Source organism: Pelobates fuscus, chromosome 1, assembly GCF_036172605.1.
Source record: "Pelobates fuscus isolate aPelFus1 chromosome 1, aPelFus1.pri, whole genome shotgun sequence".
Taxonomy (NCBI): domain Eukaryota; kingdom Metazoa; phylum Chordata; class Amphibia; order Anura; family Pelobatidae; genus Pelobates; species Pelobates fuscus.
In genome coordinates, this window is record NC_086317.1 from 86,033,772 (window position 1) to 86,055,163 (window position 21,392).

The 21,392-nt window shown below is 40.7% G+C and overlaps 1 protein-coding gene across 1 annotated transcript in view; it reads left to right on the forward strand.

The window, feature by feature from the left end:
• Positions 1–1,441: 1,441 nt before the first annotated feature.
• The window catches only part of NEK8 (NIMA related kinase 8), a 38,062-nt gene continuing 18,111 nt past the window's right edge, over positions 1,442–21,392 (forward strand). The window contains exons 1-8 of the mRNA XM_063449979.1: positions 1,442–1,603; positions 3,427–3,632; positions 8,065–8,297; positions 12,699–12,830; positions 17,624–17,829; positions 18,064–18,143; positions 19,051–19,238; positions 20,656–20,803. Of these exons, the coding sequence (XP_063306049.1) occupies positions 1,557–1,603; positions 3,427–3,632; positions 8,065–8,297; positions 12,699–12,830; positions 17,624–17,829; positions 18,064–18,143; positions 19,051–19,238; positions 20,656–20,803 (1,240 nt within the window). The 5' untranslated portion in view covers positions 1,442–1,556. The remainder of the gene's footprint in view (positions 1,604–3,426; positions 3,633–8,064; positions 8,298–12,698; positions 12,831–17,623; positions 17,830–18,063; positions 18,144–19,050; positions 19,239–20,655; positions 20,804–21,392) is intronic.

Here is a 21,392-nt window from a genome sequence, read left to right on the forward strand (position 1 = left end):
GATGGAGGTGCAGCCATTGGAGTCGTTTCCAGAGCGTTTGAGGTGGGCCCAGTGGAATGCTGATGCCCTCCACAGGTATAAGGTTTCCTTTTTTCAGCTTAATATATGTGCTGTAGGCTTCCCTTTGGTCTGATCAATGTGGTCAGCCGGCACTTCTCTGGGGCAGGTTGCTGTGGCAGTCGGATGGCGTTGGATGGCTGCCGCTGCAGCAGGCTCCATCTTACTGGCAGGTTGTGCATGTGGCAGGCGTGCGGCAGCCATCTTGGGGGATGCCGCCGGAAAGTGTGCTGTAGCAGATTGCTGGCTTACGGCCCTGCTTGGAGTGATGGTAGTTGCTTGGGCAGACCGGGATAACCCCCCCGGTCCAGAGGGGGGGGGGGACGCCAGACGCCGGCCGGAGACCCGGGAGAGCGGCCGTCTCGTCCCGGCTCAAGCTTCTTCGCGCCTTGGGCCTTCGTCGGGCCGCTGTAGGTGCCGGGCTGATTCCCAAAAGGTATCCCCTCGTAGCTCTGGATCAGGGGGTCGTCGTGATCTGCTTTGCGGGTGGATGGGGGGATGTGAGCCCCCAGTTAGCCCCGATTAAAGCGGGAGCTCAGACGGAACATGTCTGATCCCGTCGGCGGTCCGGCCCCGCCCCCCGACTATAAAATAATATAAACATAAAAATAATAGGATATAAAATAAAAAGACTGCCCACTTAAAAGTTGCGAGTGTTGGTGAGAGAGGGGACACAAACGGTACAATATACAAACACTGATACAAATGGGAAAGAGGGGCCTGTCCGTGAGCTGAGATCTAGCCATTGAAGCTCTTGTATACAAAGGGCCTAGTTATACTCGCCTTGTTGCATATACATGTCTGTTAGTCCACCTATTGTACAGCGCTATTGTCCAATTGAATTTGTTGGTGCTTTATAAATATTAATAATAATGTAGCAAATGAGCTTACAATCTATAAATGCATTCAAAATGTTTCACCATCTAATAGGGTTTGTTTTCCAGGACACTTATTATTACCTTTAAAAATGACTACAGAGCGCATAAAAATATGTATCCACAGTATGTAGAAATGATATGCTGCAGCCTGCAGGACAATATGTACTAACTAGTCTAGAGGGATATGAGTAGCAAATTATAGTATATCTGGCAGCCATAGATTTAGCACATTCCAGCATATAAGCTAACATGGCAATTAGAGATGTTTTATTTTTTTATAGTTAAGATATATTCAGCAAATGCATACACAGTATAAAGCAACTCTTTATACAGCTGGGGTGCTAAAACTTGGATCCCACAGCTGTTTTAGAACTTCAACTCCCATGATGCTCTGCCAACCTTAAGGCTGGTAAAGCGTCATGGGAGTTGTTGTTCCGCAAACAGCTTGGGGGAGTCCTCGCGTTTCTGATCATCTTTATAGCGCAGAGTACCAGAGGACGTGTTAATATCCCAAGCATGCGCGTCTCGCCCACCCGAGTATGTCCTGTACAGGACCCCATAGGAATTCCCGGAAGTGTTACCATGGAGACAGAGGGAAGTTTTAACTAGGGGGGCTGCAAGATGGAGAAATACAAGAAGATCCGAGTGGTCGGCAGAGGTGCCTTTGGGTGAGATTCTTGTGGCACCACCCTCAGCTATCTTTGTCCTTCTTCTATTAAAACTGATAGATTACCCGATACAGCTAGGCAGCCATGAGCTAAGCATCACGGGAAATGTAGTTTATTACAGATGGTGTCCTAACATTTAGCAGTCACTGGACAACACCTCTAAATAGTTCGGCAAGAGAACATTGTCTGGAATAGTACACCTTGCTTTTCTGGAGTGTTTATATATATATATAATTTTTATTTTTAACAATGTAGTGGTTTTGCTTTACAGTTTGTAAATCCAACAATATTTTTGGAATACCTTCCATTTGCATCCACATTTACAAACACCAAAACCTCACTAATAGCCTAATCGTAATCAGGCAACAACAACAATCCGCTTATATCGCTGATGCAATAGTCCACCCATTGTACAGCGCTATGGAATTTGTTGGCGCTGTATAAATAATAAAATAATAATAATATTGCAAAAATTCAGACTGCCACCACAACCACTTACACATCTTTAGTGCTCCCGTCTCCCAGTGCCAGGACTGCCACCACAACCACTTGTACATGTTTAGGGCTCCCGCCTCCCAGTGCTAAGACTGCCACCACAACCACTTACACATCTATAGGGCTCCAGCCTCCCAGTGCCTGGAATGCCACCACAACTACTTACACATTTATAGGGCTCCCAGTGCCCGCACTGCCACCACAACCACTTACACATCTATAGGGCTCCCAGTGCCAGGATTGCCACCACAAGTTCCGAAGTTCTTAAGTGCCGAGCCGAATGTCATTGGTCCGAAGCAGGCAATTTTTTTTTATTTTTACGAACCGAACTGAATTTTTTGCCCATGCACATCCCTACTTCATTTGAATGTAGTTTGAACTGATATGTGAGCGTTATGATTCAAATAACCTGTCAAACTATTCAAAATCCTGTCAATCATTCTGCACAACCTCTAATTTAGGGATCTTTTATAACCATGTCGCTACTTTTCACTGGCCATCCGCTACTTGTAACCACTATGAGCGTGTAATGGCTAATTACCGGAGGCAAGTCCTTGAAAAAAGCCCCTTCTAGGACTTAAACATTGCTACTTTGTTCCTGTACAACTACACTTGGAACATATAGGAGACCAACCTTCTTTTTTTGTTTAGTTATTTTGTTGTTGCTATACATCTCTGTGCCAAGACTGTCCCAGTCATACCAAGTAGGGTGGCTGTGGGCTGCATGAAAGTATGTAGTGGGATGGAAATGGCCGGGGTCAGTATTTTGTGACCTCTCATGTAAATGATCTGCTCGTTGAGCTTAATCCAACCTGGTGTTTGCATACTAGCCTTTTTTTCTCTTCATAGCTGAATATGTTTCCATGTTTAAATCCTTTTATTAGAAAGCACTCCCCCCTGTTGTTGTAAAGCTTATGGCCCCCAAGACTAACCCCTACCTCACATACCTGTCTCTTGCCCTCTCCTAAAGGGCAGCCCACCTTATTTGATTGCAAATTCCTGTCCTAATGTGTTTTACACCTCACCTCCTATAGAATGTAAGCTCGATTGAGCAGGGTCCTCTTCAACCTATTGCTCCCATAAGCTTATTTGTAATTGTCCTATTTATAGTTAAATCCCCTCTCATAATATTGTAAAGCGCTACGGAATCTGTTGGCGCTATATAAATGATAATAATAATAATAATAATAATAAAGATTATGCAGCATTCTTTGATACATGACCCATATACATATTTTACAATAAACACTGTATCAATTACACAATTTGCAGTTCCAACCAAAATGTTTCTGCACACAATGTTTGCAATTTATTGGTTCTGATTTTAGGATTGTGCACCTATGCCTGAGGAAGGCTGATCAGAAACTAGTGATCATCAAGCAGATCCCAGTCGAGCAAATGACCAAAGACGAGCGGCTCGCTGCGCAAAATGAATGTCAGGTGCTAAAGTTGCTCAGTCACCCAAACATTATTGAGTATTACGAAAACTTCCTGGAAGACAAGGCCCTGATGATTGCCATGGAGTATGCCCCAGGTGAGAGTAATACCTAGTGTTGTTTCTGTCTTTGTGTTGCTTCAAAAAGTAAGGCTTCCAGTGCAGATGCTATAGTGCTCCGTACAACCACCCACAGAGAATTGGTGTAGCAAAGGGATATCCAACATGGCGTTCTCCAGGTGTGATAGGGCTACATCTAATAATACTGATTTAAACTGAGAACCCTGCTTGTGGGCTTCAACCTCCTACGAATACTACGCAATTAGGCCTGTGAGCTTACATTCTGGAGGGAAATGTGTAGAAGACAAAAGCTTGTGGGGAGAAAATATGTATCTATAATTGTGCCACTCTAAGGAGTACTGCTTTAAATTATCCACATATTAATGATACAACTACAGAGTTAAGGAAGGTGAAAAACCATATCTGAGATATTAGAGTAGAGTACTATAGATTAGCAGTTTAACTATCTAGTAGTTTAATCCCTTCAATACCAAGCAGTTTGTGAAAAAATACCACCAGGAGTTGAATATTTTGGTTGTCATTTAAAGTAATGTTTAAGTGTTTTTTGTTTTTTTTTCAATTAGACATAGATATCACAATGACACAGTCACAGTGTGTGTCTGGCAGTGTGTATTTGTATCTGTGTGTGCGTGTCTTGCATTGTGTATCTGTAGCTGAGAGTGTGTGCCTTTCGGTGAGTAATCTTGTGTGTCTGGCTGTGTACATCTGTGTGTATGTGTATCTGTGCATATCTGTTTCTGCAAGCATTTGGGTGGGCAGGTGCTTGAATTGTGTACGGTGGGCTGCTTCTGGTCTTGATCTGTGTGTTGTGTTTTTGTGTTTATGGCAAGGCTGTGTTATGTGTGTACAAGGGTGACTGTTTGTGGAGGGGATGACTGTGTGTAAGTGTGACATTGACAAAGCGAGTCTCACAGTGTGATTGTGACAGGGTGACTTTGTGGGGTGACTGTGAGGGGATTGAGTGTGGCAGGGTTGGGGCTCAACTATGTGTTAGAGGGTGAGTTGTGGGGAGGCTGTAATTCTCTGTCCAGCCTTCCCACATATTGCAGTGTCTTTTGTTTTGTATTTAACCATTACCCCACTCCTGCATATCTTTTGTACAGGGATGAGATTCATTTCTTCATTTACCTGGCATTCTATTGAGCTCTATGATAGTCCACTGAGCTGTCAGGCAGTACTGCACCTCTGGCTGAGTGCATACCCTTCTGAATGCTCCCTTCCAGTCTGTGACTGGGAAGGAGCATCTGCACAGGTCTGCACCCAGATCTCCTCATTGGCTCCTGCAGCGGCTAAGGTGCTCAGCAGGGTTGGTGCTATAGATGTAGCTTCAACTTTCCTGTCCGCACAGCTGTTGTATGCAAAATTTGTTTGCAATAAGCTAATTTTATTTGCAATGGTTAAAATCATGCATACACAATGCCAGGGTTTGAGAACATATTCTGGAAATTATGTACATATGATTGGTGTTGTGAAGGGGTTAAAAGAAAAGCAAATAAAATGCCAGTCTGATCTCTCTCTCTCAGATCAGCCCGTGCTTATTTAGTAATTGGTAAATATGCAATTCTAGAATGCTTTACAACATGGCTGGGAAAAAGACAAAATGTTCTAGACAAAATGAACGGCTGCTCGTACACTGCTCAGTTCAGCCCACCTTAATATTTCTACATTGCTATCAACAATCTAAGTATCAACAATTCGTGGTAGCAATGAAAAAACACATTGATTTTCTGGTTCGTAAAATGTATAGACAAATCAGTTAATCAAAACTAAAATGTTAATCTGGCTATCCATGCAGTATCATAAAACCAAGCGCGTTATACTGCTATATACTTGAAACCAGTCGATATTGGATGGGGTAATGATAGCACATCATTAACTGCAATATATTGCAGGCCCTTGTGACACTTTATTACTTGGTATGTCTTCTTCTGTATTTACATTTTTTTTTCAGTTATCAGATGCTACCAGCCTTTCTATCCCACACTCTGCACATACTGACTCCATGCATGGTGCTTGCAGCGACCCTTTACCTAAACTCTGATTTGTAGCAAATTAAGGTGAATAATACAATATACTAGTCTCAAGCACAGTATTTAAAACACAGCTGCTACACTGGATATATTTGCAAGTTAAGGCGCCTGGGTGACTTGCAGGCCAAGAATGCTGTCAGTCAGGATGAGACCGAAATACATTGGGTCAAAAAAACACACCAAAACCGTGCCAAAGGCTTTAGTGATTTTAAGTGGTCATGGTACTAGGAGTATGTATGTGCATAATTGCATTTATTGGCAGAGAGTGGTCAGCTGACATTGAACTACTGGCAGGATTGACTACTGGTTTTTGGACCATTACCGAAACCATATGTTGTCACAGGCTGCCGGAGGGCAGGCTTTGACCCGTGGCAAAGCATTGCTAAATGGTTTGCCCTGTTACCATTAACGGGGCCAAGAAACTCCTTGCATTATAACCCCTACAGCGGGCTATAATGGTTATAATGCTTTGAGTAACCCTTTAATAACCCTGTAAGAGTTCAACCATTAATCTAAGAGTTGTGGAGTGTTGGGAATTGAACTAAGTCTCACCCACAGGGCACCAGTAATATCTGGCAACCTAGGTGTCTTTGAGCCTTGGCTCACAAACGTCTAAGGACTGGACTTAACTATCCATAGTTGTTCTTATTTTTACGGGTTTGGGATGAGACACCAGTACAGATTGAAAGAAGGTAAAAAATGGTGAGAACTTAATGGCAGCATGTACCTTGCACTTAAAATAAAAGATATAGATCTCATAGAGGGTGTCTTGGAAATCACGATGATCAGTAATTAGAGATGCGTTTTCCCAGAATAGTTTTGTGAGCAGCAGTTTCACAGAAAAGATTAGCATTTATTGACAGTGTCTGGAGTGTAAATATTTGTGCAGTAACAATCTGTAGACATGCCTAGGGTCTGTATTTTTCTGTTTTCTGTCCCAAACATCCTGGCTTAGCTCACACCTTATTTAAGCAGAAAGTCAGCACCTTGTTGGTTTACTGTAATCTGATAACAGGACCGAAACCAACTGCTTATGTAAGTGTAGGTCAAGAAACCAAAGTGACTAACATTGTTGACATAAGGAAGGTCAGGATAGTTTTTAGAGCAATTAGAAGAATGTGGCTTTGTCTTCTTCTGTAATGACAGCTCTGTGTAAAGAAGATCATAACAAAATAATATCTTGTGTAAGTTTGTTTCTTGTGGGGGAAAAAGCATGCCTTAATTTTGGAGTAGCCAGCTGTGATACAATTATAACATCTAAGATGCTTTTTCAGCCTTTGCAAACTTACATGTCCTTATGGCAACAAGTGAAGCCAATTTCAATGACAAATATAAATAATGCATGTGAAAATATGTACAACACATAAGTAATAAATGATCCTTCAAAGCTCCTGCTGCTTCAACTAATAAACGGACAGACCAGGAAGGGATCCTACAAATCAGGAGCTTTTCCTTCTGGTCTATGAGAGATTTTCTTATGTTTTTAAAGGGATGCTATGAAGCTGTATTCCTGGCACTGTAGCTCCCTCTACCTTGCCCCTCCCTCGCGAACCCATACCACAGCAAAGTGTCTTCCACTGCAGGCACTATCCTTCCCAACACAGGCCCTATTCCCCCACCACATACCCTATCCACACACAACAGCCCCTTTCCCACATTAGGGCCAGTATCCCCCACTATTGCCCCTATCCCTCCACTATAGTTACTATTTACCATTATAGTCCCTATCACCCATTATAGCTCTTATCCCCCCCACTATAGCACCAATTCTTATCTATTGTTTCTATCCTCCCACTACAGCCTCTTTGCACCAATTGCTGCCTCTATCTTCTTACTATAGCCACTACAGCCTCTATTCCCCCAGTTTATTCACTATCCCCCCACTACAGCCCCTATTACTCCACTGTTGCCCTTATCCCCCACTATAGTCCATAATTTCCCACTGCAGCCCCTATGCTCCTATTATAGCCACTAGAGCCCAAAATGCAGCACAGCAAGCAGCCACCCCCATACACACAACCCAACAATCAGCATTCTCATAAACATACAACACCACAGTCTCCACACATACATACACACACACACCCTATCCCAGTCATGTCACACTTTATCATCCAACCACCCACATAGTAATATTCACCATTCAATTATACCCCAAACACGTCATAAAACTTTACGTTTATATCTGGCCCTGGGAATTGTGAAGAGATGAATAGCGCATGGCAAGTTTTGGGTCAAACTAGCCGAATTTCTCCCATTCAGCTATTGTTGTATTTTGGCTGGTTTGGCCTGAAATCTGCTATTCAATTGTCAATTTTCCACAATTCCTTGTTTAGTAAACAGACTCTTTTTAAATGGTCGCATACACGCCTCTTGCCTTTTTGATAAGCCAGTTACTTAATGCGTTGCTTGCATTGCAGGTGGTACACTGGCAGAGTACATCCAGAAGCGCTGTAATTCATTACTAGATGAAGATACCATCCTACATTTCTTTGTTCAAATTCTTCTTGCTCTTCACCACGTCCATAATAAGCTAATCCTTCATCGGGACCTGAAGACCCAGAACATCCTCTTGGACAAACAGCAGATGATTGTCAAGATTGGGGATTTTGGCATCTCGAAGATTCTAAGCAGTAAAAGCAAAGCATATACGGTGAGTAAAAGCCAACATAGCTACAGATTCAGTTACCTTATTAAGTGTATGTATTAATGCCTTCCATTGAAGGAAAGAAAATTTGTCACCATTTATACAGATCCTTATTGGGGGAATTTGGGGCATTGATTCCTATAGACTAGATCCTGATCATTTCATTAGCATTGTATACTAAAAGAAGGACACCCAAAGGGCACCTCTTGTTAAGTGTTTCAGTTAGGAGTTTCTTTGCATATGTATATGTGGATAACTCCTGTTCTGTTTATCTATTTTATAATCTTACCTTGGTTTGACCTATAGAAATAGTTTCATAACCGCAACCAATTCTTAAAGCATTCTGTTTCTGTGTTCTTTGGCGTAGGCAAGTCCATCATCATATTATGCACTCTAAGCAATGTGTTTTTTTTTTTTGTTTTTTTTTTGGAACAATTCATCCTTTGAGAAACTGGTATTGTAACTTCAGAGTTTCTAGTAGCAATTGGTTGCACTTTCATTTTAGAGCAGTAAATCACCAGTTTTGCTGACTTTTAACTCAAATTAACATTCTATTTTTTTCATCCCGAAACTACCCATTGCCTGTCTGATCTCCTTCAGTTTTCATGAGTGCCATTTTTAGTAGTATTAGTTTGATATGTCTTGGTTGGTTAATAAAGAACCATGCAAGTGAGCTCAGAGAACGTAATCATATTAGATGAGCATGCAATAGTAAGCTGTATACATTTGCTTAATTTGTATGTTTAATACCACTGCATTATGTCATTTGCTAAGTTGTTTTTTTGTTGTTGTTTTTTCAAATTTGTATTTTAATGATGATTTTCATTAGTATACAACTGTACAATATTATAGGTAACGTTTGAGACCCAAGTTACAAGCACAAAACTCAACTTGCAATCAATATATAGAGATAGGCAATGAAATTAAAGGAAACAGATCTAGGAACACATGAAAAACCTAAGGTGTAAAGCAGTATTTGGCAATAATCTTTTGGTCTGTGTCATCGTGTGATAGGCCGCTGTTCAGCTCCTGTGCATAGAGTGTCTCCCGGTGAGCTGCTTCCAAGTTCTGAACTTGCACATGTGTATGATCATAGTAAATGTTCAGTGTGTTCATGGCCTGGATTATTTTCGAATGAGTCGAATGTTCCGTTTGCTTCCTTGCTCCTCTCTCACTCATTCCAGTCACTGCGTCGACCTCTAGTATGAAGCTGCCTTGGGATGCTTTTTCCCCTGTTAACTGGGATGCCCAGCATCTGGGCCAGAGTCTCAGGATTGCCAGCTGAGGAGAAGGTGAGTGTCTCTTGTCTATGTGAGATTGCTGGAGATCCGTCGGTGTTCCACCTGTAATTGATGGAGTGGTCACATAAGGCACTTGTAACTGGTTCCAGCTTCCTCCTTTCCACTAGGACCAAGAAGGGAAGATCATTGTAGATGGATATATACTACATTCATCAAATTTCACCTTTCCTAGGGATCTGGACCTATTCATAATGGCGGTTCGTACCGCTATGTCTCTGGTGGTGGCAATGGCATCTCTTGAGGCTTCCTCAGACGCCATTGCTGATTTGCGCACCCGATAGGCGGACATGATGAGCGGGGTATCAATGCCACATTTAAGACCTATGGAAGCTGTCATCTTTTGGACAAATGGTAGTAAGCCTTTGTCTTTAACCGTTTTGGGTACGCCGCGCAGGCGTATATTTTGGCGTCTGTGGCGGCTCTCTATTGAGACCACCGACTTCTGCAGCTGCCTGACTAGTTTGGCAAGGTTTTCCAGCAGTTCTGTGTTGCCCTGGATTTGCTTGTCTCTGGTCCCCTCTTTCTCCTCCGTAGCAGTCACTCTCTGGTGCAGTATGGAGGGAGATAAATCATTATCCGACTCACTTCCACAGTATAATCTGCTAGAGGGAGGTGTCACTGGTTTCTCCATCCTTCTGTGATTCCTCTGAGGCCTCAGAGACTCTCTGGAGGTTGGGCGCCATCTCGGCTGGTGTCGCCGGAACAGGCCGCTCAAAGGAGAACCTTATATCGGGGAGTGAGGATCTCTCCAGTGGAAAGAACCGCTTGTGCCACATTCAGCTGTGGGGTAGCGTATAGGTTGCAATCTGTAAGTCCGTTTTTCTGCCGTTTTAGTTGCTGGCTTGTGGAGCTTCAGCAGAGTTCCACACAGACATGTCTGGATTGTTGCTCGGCACGCTTTAACCCTCGTAATTAATAAATTAATCTATATGGTTGAATTGCTGTGGAGCCAAGAGATAAGGGATGCACTCATATTCTGGGTTTCATTGCTGCGGAGGACCGTGATACACTCATTCAAACCACACAGTCTGAAGTTCTAGAAAAGAAGGGACAACAAGGTATAAAAAGGACAGGGTACCTGATCTTAACAATGGAAGGAATGTACACAGCTATTATAATAGCATGGATCAGGCTTTCTTTGGTATGTGAACAGTGTACAGAGGTCTTCATCTCCTGACTCCCTTTCATTTTCAATCTTGGCCCTTACACTTGCATCATTGCTGTCTGCTTAAGCCTAACTCTGCTGTCTGGGATATATTGAAGATGGACTGTCATAGTCTTACTGTCTTAATGGCCAAAGCTTCAATCACAATCTGTCATTTGATAATTATCTACATGTTAACTGCTGCTGTTGAGCAAGGTCAATACAATCAAAGTCACACCTTTCCAATGTATTTCAAAATTAGCACTTTATTTAATTAAACATATATTTTGAGGGGGAAAAAGATTACCCTTTTAAAATCTATTATATACTGTGTATTTATAAGTAATTGCCTTGAGCCTTTGAAAGACAAACCACTAGAACTGATTATTACACGTGAAATAATCCTTTGAATGGAATGCCAAATGTACCAATGATATAAATAGAATCACTTAGTAATTGTTACTTGCTTAGAGATGGTTAAAATACCATGTAGTACCAGTGGCTATCTCCTGCCTCCATTTATGTAGAAGCCATTTACTAGAAAGAACACATTGAGATTTTTTCTCTCTCCAAGTATATCTGGGACTGTAAGGGTAGTGCTCATCTTTATGTCATTAATCATTTTCTGCATACCGTGGATTTTCATTATAATGTTATTATTTTCTTAAACATTACAATCAGATTAGATTGTAAACATTATTAATTTGACAAGGAGTAATGCATTCCACGCATGAGGGCCACACAACAAGACATGCAAACGATGAAACACAAATGTACATAAATCGGGATAAGGGCTGTGTGACTTTCACAATGGGGGTAACAAAACAAAATATGCCAAATAATACAACTCACAGCTAAATGTTTGTATGTGGGAATAAGGTATTTTTAAACAAAGTAGAATTCTTGGAATTTTACCTATTAAGGACCAAGGGCAGTCTGGACAGTAATATAGTAAGTAATACAATCTGGTTTTTAATGATATGATTATAATATGATATATATCCTATTTATTTACATCTAAGCTGTATAGAACTGGCAAAATGAAATGAGCAAGAAATTCCATGCTGCCCAGGTCTTTAGGGACCAATTCGTATGTGAAAAGGATGTCATCGTCCCCTAAATATAGATTAACTGTCTGGGGAAGAGGTGTCATATGGGAAATTTTAAAAAGAGAATACACCATATTTTGTAATGAGGAGAACACAATTATTGTGTCTTAGGGCAGGTGTAGGCAGCCTTTAGCACTCTGGATATTGTTGACTACATCTCCCATAATCCTCTTACAGCTATACTGCTGACAAAGCATCATGGAAGATGTAGTCCAAAACATCTGGAGTGGTGAAGATTGCCTACCCCTGTCTTAAAAAAAAATTGGCAGGACAGGCAGTATTTTATCAAATGGTAAAGAGGTAGTCAAAGCTCCTTAGTGTCAATTGATAATGCATATGTGAACTTCCACATCATTGTGTACAAATGTAATAGGTTTATTGTATAGAGGTCTGGTTAGCCCAGCACTGTCAGCCCACCTTGGCGTTTAGTTTAGCTTGAAGAGAAAACAGTTTTTTGTTTTTTTTAATCAAACCATTAAACAGCATCTGGACAGACAGCATCTTAATCATTTTTGCACCATAACCTCTACAGTGAGCTGTATTTATTGTGGTGCTTAGTTTTCCCTTATATGAATAGTTTGGGTTTTCATGTGAATCCAGTGATAAGGAATGCTCCCAATGAACTGATGTGTGAAAGCTTACTTTGAATGAGTGCATGTATTGTATACTGCTTCTTGCAATTACAGTATCCAAGGGGATTGTGCTTCAGCTTGGGATTGGATAGAGCTACGTTCAGTTTGACATCAGGGATGCTCTGTGTCTGCATATGATTTGATTGTGTCCGTGATGTACGATTGTAAAACTGTTATTGTCTTGTTTTGTTAATGAAAATACTTTTATCCTAATCCTTTAGGTGGTTGGCACGCCATGCTACATTTCTCCAGAGCTTTGTGAAGGGAAGCCGTACAACCAGAAGAGTGACATATGGGCACTGGGCTGTGTTCTCTATGAACTCACAAGCCTTAAGAGAGCATTTGAAGCTGCTGTAAGGATTACATATTGTGCCGTCCGTATACAAATTACTGTTTTACAATCTGTTTCTCAAACCATATACTACTCAGAGCAGTTCTCAGTCTGACATTGTTAATTGTTGGATTGTTCAATTTAGAATTGCTAAATCTCTTGCAGCATTTTACTAAGAACCTGCCCTGTGTACCTGAGGGATTTTGTATGTGTAACTGTTTATGGTATGACCAATGGCTACAGGAACTGATGCAGTTAGGGTTTCTTTGCTGCCCAGGGCAATCTATGCATCCTGTCATTTACAGTGTAAACACTCCCATTACAAATATGTATTTAATAAAATAAGTTTCCAGCACAACACACACACACGCACACACAAATATAAAAATATATATATATATATATATATTTTTTTTTTATTATTATTATTATTTATTTATTGGTGTGGGTTTTGTGCTGGAAACTATTATTTTGATATAATTTAACTTTATTATTGTTTTATTTCTTAGTTCATCAGTGCAAAATATATTGACAGGTGACTAACACTTTGCATGAGGCCCTCTTAACACCAGAGGGAACCATGCATTTTACCACCGTTGCAATAGAAATAAATATATAATGTTGGGAATTCCCAGGGGCCCAGTGAAGCAGGTGGGAGCCGAGCGCCCCCCTGGTAAACCACTAGTCTCTGCAGCTAGAGACGGAGAAACATTTCGAATGGTGATCCCCTGTGAGCTTTGACAACTTTAGGGCTCTGCAAAAAGCTGGGTGTCTTCCTTCACTCTATGTGTAAAGAATGGAAGACAGTGCAGTTATCATCCCCAACAAATAGAAATCGAATTCTGAAAGTCTTAGAAATGCTGAAACTTTAGGCTGTGTGGGACCTCTCTCTGTGTGTTGGGACTTCTGTGTAACCCATGGCACCCGGCTATACAGTGCTGCCAATCATAGGCGTGTGCAGCCTATTGCATTAGGGTGTGCACTCTAAAGCACAAACACACGCCGCGTGTATATGTATGTATATATACACACACACATATATATATATATATACACACACACATACATACACTGCTGTGTGTGTGTGTGTGCTGTTAATGTGCTGTGTGAGGGTGCTGGAAGTGTGCGTGTGTGTGAGGCTGCTGGTAGTGTGCATGTTTGTGAGGGTGCTGTTAGTGTGCTGTGTGTGAGGGTGCTGTTAGAGTGCTGTGTGTGAGGGTGCTGTTAACTTAGAGTGCTGTAAGGGTACTGTGTGTGTGTGTATTTGTGAGGATGCTGTTAGGGTGCTGTGTGTGTGTGTGTATGGGTGCTTTGTGTTTGAGGGTGCTGTATGTGTGTGGGTGCTGTATGTGTGTGTGCTGTATGTGTGAGGGTGTTGTATTTGTGAGGGTGCTGTGTGGGTGTTGTGTGTGTTTGTGAGGGTGCTGTTAGTGTGCTGTGTGTGTGTGTGTTTTTGTCAGATCAAAATATTAAAACTCTTGAGTTGTAGTGAATTAAAAACAGGACGGCAAAACTGAGGTGAAAATAGTAAAGCAGTGACTAGCAAAACTTGTGAATTTTAATAAATAAGATGCAAATACCTTATCTGGGAGTTTGAGGGTGCGGTGTGGGTGCTTTTTGTGTGCTGTATGTGTGTGGGTGCTGTATGTTTGTGTGTGTTGTGTGGGGTGGGGGGGGGGGCAAATTAGTTAATATCCCCCCTCCCTTCTTATCTTTTGTAGGGAGGGGGAACTGTGCTGCTGCCATCCCTGGTGGTCCAGTGGAGAGTGAACTCTAGCCTGTGGGGCTAGAGTTCACTCTCGCAAGATCTGAGCGTTGCCGCGGCAACGCTCAGATCTTGCGAGAGGAACCCGTCGGAGCTGCTGGCTAGAGCTCCCCGGGTCCACTCCTGCCTCCCTCCCTGCATGTGGGTCAGTGAGGGAGATCTTTGATCTCCCCACCGACCCATGGTGGAGGCTTAGAGCGGAGCCAGAGCTCGGATAGCGCCGTCTCTGCATGAGCCGACAGGGGAGATCCTGAGATCTCCCCTGCCGGTCTCACTCCATAGGCGTGCCGCGGGGATTAGGGTGTGCCCAGGCACACCCGGCACACCCCGTGCGCACGCCTATGCTGCCAATGTTTTCACTCGAGAGTATTATGAATCACCAGGGACCTTTGCAGAAGTGTGGAGGATAACATTTATTTATTTTTATTGAACAGTTCTTATTTCCACAGTACTTTACAATCTATACATGTAGATCATTGGTAATTATACAGATGGAATATATAATTAGACACAATGATACAAAAGGATAATAAAACCCTGCCCATATGGACTTCAACATCCTGCAAGGTACAAGAAGACCTGTGAGCTTACAATCTAGGAGAGGGAGATAGACAGCTCAATGTATAGGTTGGGGATGCAGACTTTATTTAGAGACAGCTATCCAATGTAAGAACTATTTTCTTTTAAATGACAAGAAATGGTTACCCAGGCCTCCGTGATCTTTAATCGATATCTCCATAAATCTACAGAAAGGCCGGCTTTAGGAGCAGAGAGATATCCAACTGCGTTTTCTTTCCTTACATTACAAATAATACAGAATGACATTTGAAAAGCTTTATAAACTAGTTTGACAGAGCATTAATGTTGCTAAATGCTGTTATGGGTAAAACGCCTACGGTTTTTACCCCTTCTGCTTATTTAATAGCTTTTCCCTCTGACATGAAATGAGATCTCCTGTTAGCAGAGTGTAATGTTTTTGATAGTTTTGTGCATGCTAAGTTATTCAACCTTGTGACATATTAATACAAATTGCCGGAAATATGTCTTAAAAAGTATTTAACAACACAAGCACATATCTATTGCCTGAGACTTCACTCCCTCCAGAAATTAGTGCATTCCCACGCAGATATTATTTGCGATCCAGCTCTTAGTTAGCAAAACATTACATTTCAAGACCTTTCAGCGAGACAAGGAGTGTCATGTCGACAATACATTTGTGTAATCGTGGATATTATGAAACATTGTTTATGCCAACAATCATTCCGTCTGTCAATCCAGATATGCAGTAGATTACTATATCAATTATGGGCTATTTTAACACACATAGCTTAACCCTTTCGCATTCAGTGTCGCAGAAGCGCCTCTAGCAGCTGTCAGGAAGACAGCCACTAGAGGCTGGATTAACCCAGCAATGTAAACATAGCAGTTTCTCTAAAACTGCTTTGTTTACATCTGAAGGGTTAAAACCCCCAGGTTTGAGCTGAAGTGGTCTGGGTGACTATAGTGAACTATAGTGAGCTGAAGTGGTCTGGGTGCCAGGTCCCCCCAGGTCAGAGAAACTGCTATGTTTACATTGCAGGGTTACTCCAGCCTCTAGTGGCTGTCTTCCTGACAGCTGCTAGAGGCGCTTCTGCGACACTGAATGCGAAATTTGCATCCAGCGTGCAGAACGTCCAAAATGACTGCTAATTATATTTTGCATGTTAAACCCTGCAGAGCTCTAACACCAAACTGTAAAAATAATGACGAATTTGGAAGACAGTTATAGTTTATAAGAAACAAAATCTGCTGCCATCAAAATCCACAAGCTATGTTTCTAGAAAAATGTAAAACCTTATGGAGGTGTATCGCCACTAGTAAAATATCCAGTTCTACAGGAGTCAATTCTCTTAACATCAACATGTATTGTATTGAAAATTGTATTGCAGAATTTGAGTTAAAATATTCTTTAATCTGTGACTATAGCTGAGTTGGAATTTTTCCAAATCCTCTATTTATTCCTTTTCTTATTCCTTTTCTTTATTATTTTAATAAACCCCAATAGAAATTGCATTTGCTGGTGGGAGAGAACCTGTGGGCTCTTAAAGGTGACCACACGTGGCTGCCGCGCCGAGCACCATTCATGCAGTGGTTATCTGCACTGACAGCCTCGCACCTGTGTCGGATTTAATAATAGATTCTACATGACATAACCCAGATGGAACTTGTCAGGTGACAGAATGCATAAACCTGTAAATGCAGTAAAATGATGTATTTAGTTATAACATGGGCATGTTCACATATACAGCATTTTACTGCCTGTGCATTGCCTTTTATTTTTGTATTTTTTTTTTTATTGAGTTTTAGTTTTTGCCAGAAATAAAGAAAGTACCTTTTCCACGCATACTGGGTGAAGCTATCAGTGATGAACATAAAAGGGTGGTTGCTGGCTAATAATGAAGACAGTTCCCCCAGTGCTGGAGAACTTCTACAATTCTGAAAACAACAATGATTCCAGTTCTAGAAGTGACATCAGGAAATTTGTAACCCCGTAAAACAGCTTGACTGATTTAACCTTGTTAATAGTTTATCAGCCAAATGATGTGAAAAATACATTTACACATAGCTTCCCAGAACACCATAAAATCAACAAGTTTCTGATGGTATTTATTTTTTTTGCAAATACCATTGGTAGTGAATTCATCAGGCTGAAGGTTTTGTGAGGTTCTCTAATGTCCTGCTGCAACATACATTTAGTTTGCTATGATTTTTAAAAACAAGAAGGCTTTTGTTCCACATTGATCATTTTTGTAATTTTTTTTATAATCTAATAATTTTGTAATATCGTTTTACAGTTTACTAGTCCTTTCTTTACTAGTCCTTTTTTTGGTTATTTTTATAATTTCATTTTTGCATTTCATTATTTGTAGACATTTTTTATGAAGAGTTTTGTTCTTCAATAATTCATCAGATTGTTGAAACTGATGGTTAACCTAGTTCCAGGGCTCCGTAAAGAATATAGATGTGTTTTTAAGTGCAATATGCATAGTAATAGAATTATTCCATTGCAGAATTTGCCTGCCTTAGTGCTGAAGATTATGAGTGGGACATTTGCTCCTATCTCGGACCGATACAGTCCTGAGCTCCGCCACCTCATTCTTAGTATGCTAAACCTTGATCCATCGAAGAGACCACAGTTGAATGAGATCATGGCGCATCCCATTTGCATCCCAGCTCTACTCAACCTGTACAGTGACATTGGAAGTGTCAAAATGAGGTATTGTGAGTTACAGAAAGGCTGAGTTAAAGTTATTGGTATTAGGAGTATTATGACGTCTCAGTATACCTATAATATTCCTATTAATACCAAGCTGTGAAGGAACGTCTTAAGACTTAGGACAAACTGCTCTTGTTCCATGGAGTGGTAGATGAACAGATCACCATGCTTTGCAAAACCACTGTAATATTACTTTACAGTTAACCTTTAAATGTCCGTGTTTCTATTCTGCAGGGTGGAGAAGCCTTTGACTGCTGTGCCTGCAGTGAATCGTGGTCGCCAGACCACACGGATCCCCACTGCCAGATCCAGAGGTAGGTATGGTTAAAGCTTAGCTGCTAGAGAACACCTGTATACTTTTAGTTCATACTTTATGTATACCAGAATAACAAGCAATAATTTCTAATGTTCTTATACAGCAACAATAAATACTCCGCTATAGAATGTCATATCCATTGAATAAAATGTAATCTGAATATTGCATTGTTGATTCTAAGAGTAAACAATTAGAATGTAAAACCTAATGGGTCAGAATTGATGCCTTTGCTTTTGGTATTTGTGAGCATTCTTTCTTTGGTGTTTACAACAGCCCTTTCGTTTGATGTTAAACTTGCATATCCAGTTATGCAAAGGTAGCTATCAAAACCAGCCATTTGTTCTTACTAATGATTACATGTGTTGCAATGGTGAAGGGTCATGAGAACATGGAAAATTGAATGGTTCTCATAGAGGGAACTGCAACCTGTCTTTTTACTTGTGTTAAACTAGTTAGACATTCTAATTAAGATAAAATATAGAACTGCGTGCAGCTGCCTACACTTTTATTTAATTACCATGTTTAACAGATCATAGGATTTTTGTAAAAAGGAAGCCTTTCCATCATTTGTCCGTGTACCTGTATTCATATATAATCTCTTGATGCTTACTGTGAAATCGTGTGCAGATCTGAATGTCTTGCCAGCCTCTACTTGTTTCTCATAATCCAGTCCTGCTAAAAATGTCCTGGATGCACATAATTTCCCAAAGCATTACAATTTGTCATTTGTATGAACTACCTGTCAGCTGTCTCATTACTCTAATGAAATGCTGGCACAGCGACCCCTTTATTCAGTGTGACATGTGCCAGCTCTATGCGATTATAATTAAGGTTTTGCGCTGAAGTTTCTCTTGATAGTAGGCATTTAGTAAAAAAAAGTTTTTTGTCTGTTTTGCTTTGAGCAGGTGGCCGTGTTGGCTACTCTCCAGCGAAGCCTGGCGTTCCTCCTCCTCTCTCATCTGTGTACACCTGGGGAAGTGGAATCAGCTCCCCCCTGCGCCTGCCTATGTTAAACACTGAGATTGTGCAGGTATCATCTGGACGGACTCAAAAGGCTGGAGTCACAAAGTCTGGAAGACTCATCATGTGGGAGGTAATCCAGGAACACAGGGACACCTCAAAAGAACAAGCATTTACAATAAAATGAGTTAGTGTCTTAGGAAAGGCAGGTTGAAATACCATAAGCAGGTACAAACACAAAATATCTTGACAGGATATGTGCTTGTTTTTAGGGGGGGGGGGGATGAATGTAGAGAAATCACATTTGATGAAAAGATAAAAACGTAGTAAATAAATAAATCATTCTCACCAGTTCTGCATGATGCTACATGTACAGCCCTGGGGACATGGACATATCTTATGAAATTAAACATTTAAAATTGTAAACAAGCTGTAACAAAATACCTTGAATGCACACATCAAATCCTCTAGCATGTAATTGAGCAGGGCCCTCAACCCCTCTGTTCCTGTGCGTCCATTTGTCTGGTTACCATTACGTGTCTATTAGTCCACCCATTGTACAGCGCTACGGAATTATATTATAAATAATAAAATAATAATAATGAAACGAGGAACCAATATTATTTAATGTTATTCAGCCAGAATATGTATTAAACTAACAATGACACTGTCAGTGACCACGCATGATGATTAGTGAGCTAATAATGAGCACTTGTTTTATAAAAATATTGCATTGATATTTTGCAAGAAAACAATAAAAACGTCAGTCTCCTGAACCTCTCAATAGCATTATTGTCTCATTATGCCCAGTTCACCTTTATGTATCCTCTAAATATTTGGTGTCCATGTGTATATATAGATATGAAAGTCTCCCTTAAAGGGATTGGGACTTTTTTTTGCAAAGACTTCCCAAGGTATCATTACCGCTTACAAGGTACACCCCGGGGGAGGGGAAAGGGAAAGGGAGATACAGTTGCCCGAAGTTCTTTCCCCATGTTTCAGGTAAGCTTCATCTTTAGTTTTTGGTAGATGAAGCTACCAAGATTGTGTTACTGATGTGCTCTTTCACATACGCAGAAATACAAAATGAGGTTTATGACCTTGTAAGACCTGTAATCCTCCATACATCTAGCACTTGCTCAGTAAAATTCCATAATGATAGTTAATAAGAAATTATTTAATGATAGTTAATGCTGCAATATGTGGAAGCTTTTGCAGAATTTTGACAAAACAACTAGTTTGTAAGACAAAGCAATCTCTACCATTTCTCATTATTTGTTTTGTTTGTGTTGAAATGTCAGTGAAATTATTTATAAAGATTCTGTCTTTATTAAAACCCCCAAAAATAACTGATTTTTTAACATATCACATTAATATGACATTAGCAAAACAAGATGGATGCTCCCTGCCTAGCTGTGATAGTCACAATACAATTATACTTTAAATAAGAGAACAGTGTGCTATGTGTGCACCCTTAAAAATAATAAAAAGCAAAACACTAAATAATGAATAATTCACTTGTAAAACAAATTTCTCCTCTGTTCTTTCAGGCTGCACCTATTGGAGCTGGGTCCCCCACAATTCCTGGTTCCATAGATCACACACAGCCTCAGTTCATCTCACGCTTTCTGGAAGGCCAGTCTGGAGTAACTATAAAGCACGTGTCTTGCGGAGACTTGTTTACTACTTGTTTGACCGGTAAATATTTTTTTAAGAATTGTACCACAATGATGTGAAGCAATATATTGTTTTTGTTATGGGTTTCTGTCCTACCCTAGCCTGGCAAGTCACTTAATTTACTGTGTGGTTTAGTTCTCAGGGCGGAATATGTGAATGGAGACTTTCTATTCAGCATGGATTAGAGTGATTAGAGCTGGTGTCTAAGTGGAGTGTGGCTCCGGAGAGCTCTTAAACGCGCCCAGAGTTCTAATGGACCATAAGATTTTATTGAGCATTCAGATTAAATGGCAATAACCATCTGAAAGAAAGACACAAGTACCTGTCTGGGCTAAGAGGATCTACTTCCCCACTCCGGCCACTAATCCTTACTCACCTGGCATATGTTATTAATTTACCGTTTACAGGAGTAATAAAGCCCTCGGGGCACCTTGCAGTGATCATTGTGCTTATTATAACTAAAGAGTAAGATTTGTAGATAGAACACTAAGTGGCAGCTGAGTACCTTTTAATTTCATGAACTGACAAGGAGGTACTAGCTGTGAACAATTTGGAAGATGTAAGCCACTTTAAATTATACAAAGATGTATCTACAAACAAATAATTAGAC